The sequence below is a fragment of the Hibiscus syriacus genome, unplaced genomic scaffold (genome assembly GCF_006381635.1).
Source record: "Hibiscus syriacus cultivar Baekdansim isolate YM2019G1 unplaced genomic scaffold, ASM638163v2 tig00111621_pilon, whole genome shotgun sequence".
Taxonomy (NCBI): Eukaryota; Viridiplantae; Streptophyta; class Magnoliopsida; order Malvales; family Malvaceae; genus Hibiscus; species Hibiscus syriacus.
In genome coordinates this window covers 3,537,039-3,543,005 of record NW_024063138.1, presented here as the reverse complement: position 1 = coordinate 3,543,005, position 5,967 = coordinate 3,537,039, and the positions used below count along the sequence as shown (strand labels likewise).

The window sequence follows — 5,967 nt, the reverse complement described above, 5'->3', positions numbered from 1 at the left end:
TTTGTTTATAGGGTTAGTTGGCATGTAGCTACAATATTTGGATTGAATATGCTCTGATTGGTTTGTAAAACGATTTAATTATAATAATTTCTATAAAGTATTCATCTTTTTCAAATGATGAATTTAAGATTTTGGTGGATTTGTAAAGAAAAGAGTTTTGAAAAGTCAATGTGACACTTCGGACTCGGATACGGGTTGGGGGTGTTACACTAACCTTAACTTCTTCAATGTTCATCACCAAATTTTGCCCTGCAACTGTCATTTCCTTAAGAGTCTGCACACCAACCTCCAACATTATCCACATGAATTGACCCAAGCACATCCTTATCAACCTTACTATCAGAGGAACTTTGCCCAACATCTATCATTTCCATAAGTGCCTGTACTCCAACTTCAGCCAATGGCAACCCGGGAATAGCTTCAACTTTCCCATGATTCGAACTCCCCAACTCTGTCACCTTATCAGATGTAACTGGGGCCTTATTCTTAACTCGCCACTCCTTCTTCCCTTCAACGCCACCTATAGTGCAGATCTTATCAGAATGGCCAAAAGTCCTACACTTAGAACAACATGAAGGAAACCATGGAATAACCACCTTCACAGTGCCTATTGTCCCATCACGCAACTTAATTGCAATCGATCGAGGCAACCGTGCACCAGCTTACACTTCAACACACACCTTAACAAACTCCAGCCGTTCCTTAGAAGCCGTAATCGAATCCATATACAAATGAGCACCTAGGACACTAACTATGTAACTAAGCCCTTTCTTGGATAACAGTTCTAATAGAACATTGAACAACTTAACCCACACTGGCATCTTTTATAAATTAAAATCAAGTCGCTGCAGATTAGGCTCCCATTTCCTCAGCACCAACGGTTTGTGCTGAATATGCCAAGGACCATTTTCAAGATCCCAGTCTCGACTAGTTCCATTAGCAAAAGGAGAAAACATAGAGGTTAGATCTAGCAAGACTAACCTTAACCATCGATTTCCCCCCACATAATTTCCACTAGCTTCTGCAGAGAACCAAAATTGGGCGTCGACCCAATGAATTGTCCCACCAGTGATAACTTCCGCTCCGAAATCCCCTCCTTAAAGACATTATTCGGAGGAACCACCGTCGTGGAACCCTCACAACACTCCGGAGGAAAGAAATCAAACGATTGCTCATCTACACCATAAAACAAACTCCTATAATCCATAGCTCAAATCAATCGCCTAGAAGTCATCCCGAACGAATCAAACCAGCAAAACCCAGGAAAAAACCAAAAAACCCTAAAATAATAGACCTGCTATCGTGAGATAAAATGATTATTTCCCTAGAGAAAACAATTGTAACTATTTCTTATTCATTTTGATTTAACCATTTCTTATTATAACATAATATTTATTAATTTAAGGTAAGTATAACATAATATTTATTTAAAGATAACCCTCAACTATTTTATATTAAAACTCATACCTTAATATTTATATTTTATGATACTTGAATTCAAAACCTTAAAAAATAACAATAATTAATTTATCATTTAGGTAAATCAGTTCGTACTTATTTAGTATAATATTCAAACATTCGTGTAATTATATACACAATCAAAATTATTAAGGTTTTCGTCTTCGTCGTCGTTCGTTCCCCTTCCAAACCCTAGCAAGTAAAATTTTGTTTCTTTTTTTTTTTGCTCCAGAACTCTCTCGAACTTTCTGTGATCTACCGGTTCTGCCCTTTTACTATCTCCACTTCATCTCAACTTCCCTTCCTTTTCAACCTTGAGTCTGAGGGCTTAAGTCGAACAGAAGAGGAGAAAGGAGTTTGAAAACTGTGTGCTTGACTTTCTTGTGATCTGGAAAAGTACTTCAGTGCGAATCCATATTAGGGTATTCTTGATTTTTTTGTGCTTCTTGTTTTACGTAGTTGATTTTTTTAATGATAAATTATGAAGGTTTCTCCCTTAATTCCTTTTTGTTTCCAGAATTAGCAACTGTTCTGGTTCTTTGTTTTAATTTATCTACGAAAATTGTATATATGAGGATTCCGAGTAGAAAACTAGTTGAAAAGAAACTGTAGACAAAATTACTTATTTTTGTTGTTTTGGCGACCGTTAGTTTAGAATATTAGCTTATATACGAAATTGAAGAAGCATTGATTGGGATTCTTGCTTGTAGTAGTTAAAGCGAATTCAGATGCCCGAACTAAACATACTCTAAACCTCTTAATCAAAATAAATTTAGACCGTGTGGAGATAAAGTATCTCATAGTATATGAGATTAGTTTAGAATCTGTTTTTGAAATGGAATATGCTATTCAATTGGCTTCTTGAGAATTTAATACTATGGTCTTTTCATAAAATTTAAATTATTAAATTGGCTTCTTGAGAAATTAATACTATGGTCTTTTCATAAAATTTAAATATCAAATATAGTTTTCGTAGATGTAGGGCCGTTGCCTCCTATTAACTCCACCATGAAGCTCTGCTTAGAATTCTGCTTGAGGCAATGGGTGCTTTCTATGGCCCGATGTAAATATTTATCCAGATTTAGCACCCATTTCTTTTTATTCTGAAATGAGAGGGTTGCTTGGTTACATAGTTGGAGTTTATCGGTTTTATTTGACATATGGTGTGCTCAACTTTGCATTATGTGAACTGTTAAATTGTTGTAAATGAGGAGAGTTCTCAAGATGCTAGTTGTCCGCATTTGTTTTACCAAAAATTTGTGTATTTAAATAGGCTCCCAAAGGTAGCTTTCACCTGCATCCTTCTAGTTGGAAACAATATTTTTGCTGCAGCGAAACACTTTACCTTTCGGCACTAGTGATATCTTTCTTTTCAATATAAAGAAAATTGTAAGAAAGATAATGGCAAAAAATTTGCTGTATTTGAGAAATGGTAGACTTGATTTGAAAGTTGGTTAAGAGGTTTAAGTTGCTAACATGCAACAAAAGGGAACAAATTGGAAAGAAGTGTGCTTATCATAGGCATTATGAACTACAATTTTAAAATGTTAGAATTGGAGTTCTTACACTTTATGATGGACTTGAAAATGTCATGCTTAACTTATTGGAGTCTATTTGAATCTTTGTTTTCCTTCATATATGTTTTTCCCTCATGCTTATTGATGTTTTCCCTGAATTTGTCTACAAATTTTCAGTTTATGATAATTCACGTTTCGTGAATCGTTAACTAATGGATCATGAAGGCAAAAAATTTGGAAGAGGTACTGTAAGTTTAAAATGTTGCTTTATTATTGTATCCTGTTGTTCTCATCATCTTTGATCATTCGTATCTTGATGATCTTACCTATGTTTTTTTCCAAGTTTTAATTATCATTTTGTATTGCCTCACAACAACAGCTGATAAAAAAAAGGTAGACTAACAGCCATCCTTCCTTCTATGTGAAGAAGGAAACTGTAGGAAAGGAATTAAGAATATTGAATCTTGTAGTCGGTTGCTTCCTACATGTATACTTGTAAATGTTGTTGGTTAAAAGTATCATTGGTGCTAAGAATCAAGTGTGTTTTTCCTTGCCATATTGTTGTAATGCGGTACAGACGTGGAAACAATACAAAGGAAATTGAAATATTGAAAGAAAATCCAAATGGAGGCTGAAATTTATTTGAAATTATTGCTGTAACAATGAAAGTAGGGTAGAGGGTTGACCTCTAAGTATAATAAAGTTGTCTTTTGTATCTACAACTCTCTACCCTACTTTCATATGTTCATTACTTTAAGTACATTACTCAAATAATGCAAAACACATGATTCATGTTGCATCAGTTATATTTTCTCGCTGTTGAACTTTTATTGGAGTTGTTTTCGACTGATAAAAAACTGTTTATATGAATAAATTTAGGACCAAGGGAACTTAGTGGTGCTGTTGATCTTATAAGTCATTATAAGTTGTTGCCTCACCACGACTTCTTCTGCAAGAGATCTCTTCCTTTGACCATTTCAGACACACACTATCTTCATCATCTGGTGGGAGACACTGAAATTAGAAAAGGAGAAAGGATGCAGCTTGATCAGCTTATTCAGAATACATCTCATAACAGAGAAACTGATACCCACATACAGCCTTTTGACCTTGATATGCTTAAGGAGGCTTTCCTGCTGAGAGAAACCACTCCTGTTGAATTGCCAGCTGTAAGAAATTTACTGCATTGGGATTTTTTTTTATTTTCTTAAGCTAAATGGAAGTCCCAGACATGCCATTGTTTAGTAAATAACTAAGAATTTATCGGTCATACAGTGTGTACACTTCTTGTTGACAATCTTTTTCTTCAATAGTCATCACTTCAGTCAGATTTTTTAACCATTTACTTATTTGATAGAGTGAAAAAGGGATTCCTACTATTGCTGGGAAATCAAAGAGTGAAGCCAAAGATAAAGAGAGGAAGCACAAAAAGCAGAGAGACAGAGATAAGGTGAAGGATAAAGAGCATAAGAAGCACAAGCACCGTCATAAAGATAAAGATCGAAGTAAAGAGAAAGACAGAAAAAAGAAAGAGAGACGTGGGCATCATGATTCTGGTGCTGATCAATCAAAGAAGCACCATGAAAAGGTTGGAAGTTGTTTACTTATAGAGGTTATTGGTTATTAGATGTCTGGTCCTTAGTAAATTTGAAGGTTTGTTAAAGTCATGGCTATCATGCTGTTCCTAAGGACACAAAAATCAGTTAGCTAAGTTGTCTGGTTTTTTTCGGTAACAGCGCTCTTTTCTTTTAATCTATGGTTGAGACATTTTCTTTTGACCATTAAAAATAAACATTTTGATGGTGTCAGGAATAAAATTATACCTGTGTCCCTGTGCAAATCTGCTTGATCTTTTGGAAAGTTTATGAAAAAATTAAACCTCTTTTAAATTTTAGTTTTTAAATGGATTTCCATATAAATTCTTTTTGATTCATATGATTCAAAAAAGGAAGCATGATGGAGACGAAGATGTTAATGATGTTCGCAGACACAGAAGAAGTAAGGTAATGTACATTATTGTTGTTTCGCTCTGTTCTGTACATTATCGTTCTGTTGCTTTTATGGATTTATCTTTTACTTTTTTTGTTCTATTTACCATTAACTCTCAATTTCTTTCAACAGTGCCGTTATACATTGTCTTCTAACATGTTTTCTTCTCTCTGAGTCTCTAATCAAACTACATATCTAACTTGTTGCAGCACAAAAGCTCAAAACTTGATGAAGTAGGTGAAACTAGAGTAGCAGGTTAAGGTGTTGGCATTCTATAGCTCATTTGTTGTCTCAGGTGGTTGAAAGTGTGAAGGTGTATGCTTAATGTTCTGTCATTGCTTGAGGTGAATGCCCGAATGTTGTTCTTTTAATTATTTTTATTCTCATTTTTTCTGGCTCCTCATTGTTAAGCAATTAGGAAATTTATATGTGAATATAACCCAGATCTACAATGGTGTTCTTCGCTTCCCTATTGATCAAACACTGTGTTTTAAGGTACAAGAAGGATAATTATGAACACAAAATATTTCATTGTATTGGCAGAGGGTTAGAACTGTACCATTAGTTGTATAATGATTTTGGTACAATTTAGAAAATGTCAAAACATAAAGTTTCGATCATTTTTGCTTGTAGCTGAGCAACTGGGTTATTATAGAATGTAGTTATCCAACTATTTGTGGGGGTAAACCTATTAGTTTATAATGTTGTTTTGATGCTGGTTAGGTTCTCTCTCTTGTTTTTTTATTTTTGTGTGCAGGGGTAGCTTGTAAACTGAATAATGTGTAAAAGGCGATTCACCCATAGGTTGCTGAAATGGACTACTTTCTCCTTTTGTATCATATAACAATGAACTAATATAATTGGTGGTTATTTCTTCATCCTTTACTTAATAGTTTTGGTAACAAGTTGGATGGCTGTGTGTGCATGCATGTATACATGATATAATGGAACTTTTTGTTCATCAACTCCTTGCAACTATATGTACGAAGGAGCCTAGTTGAGC

At 34.6% G+C, this 5,967-nt stretch overlaps 1 protein-coding gene across 5 annotated transcripts; it reads left to right on the top strand.

Annotated features, from left to right (window-relative positions):
* The first annotated feature begins 1,626 nt into the window (after nt 1-1,626).
* LOC120165926 (mediator of RNA polymerase II transcription subunit 19a-like) lies at nt 1,627-5,739 on the top strand. 5 transcript variants are annotated; one of them, XM_039175354.1, is made up of 6 exons: nt 1,627-1,880; nt 3,153-3,218; nt 3,855-4,144; nt 4,333-4,563; nt 4,919-4,978; nt 5,174-5,739. In XM_039175354.1, the coding sequence occupies exons 2-6, from the start codon at nt 3,188-3,190 to the stop codon at nt 5,222-5,224; spliced, it is 663 nt and encodes a 220-aa protein (XP_039031285.1). In that variant the 5' UTR covers nt 1,627-1,880; nt 3,153-3,187; the 3' UTR covers nt 5,225-5,739. The 5 variants fall into 5 exon arrangements, with proteins under 5 accessions (XP_039031285.1, XP_039031284.1, XP_039031287.1 ...); XM_039175353.1 differs by having other exon boundaries at nt 3,145-3,218; XM_039175358.1 differs by having other exon boundaries at nt 1,628-1,880; nt 3,145-3,218; nt 4,924-4,978; nt 5,174-5,213.
* Nucleotides 5,740-5,967: the final 228 nt, after the last annotated feature.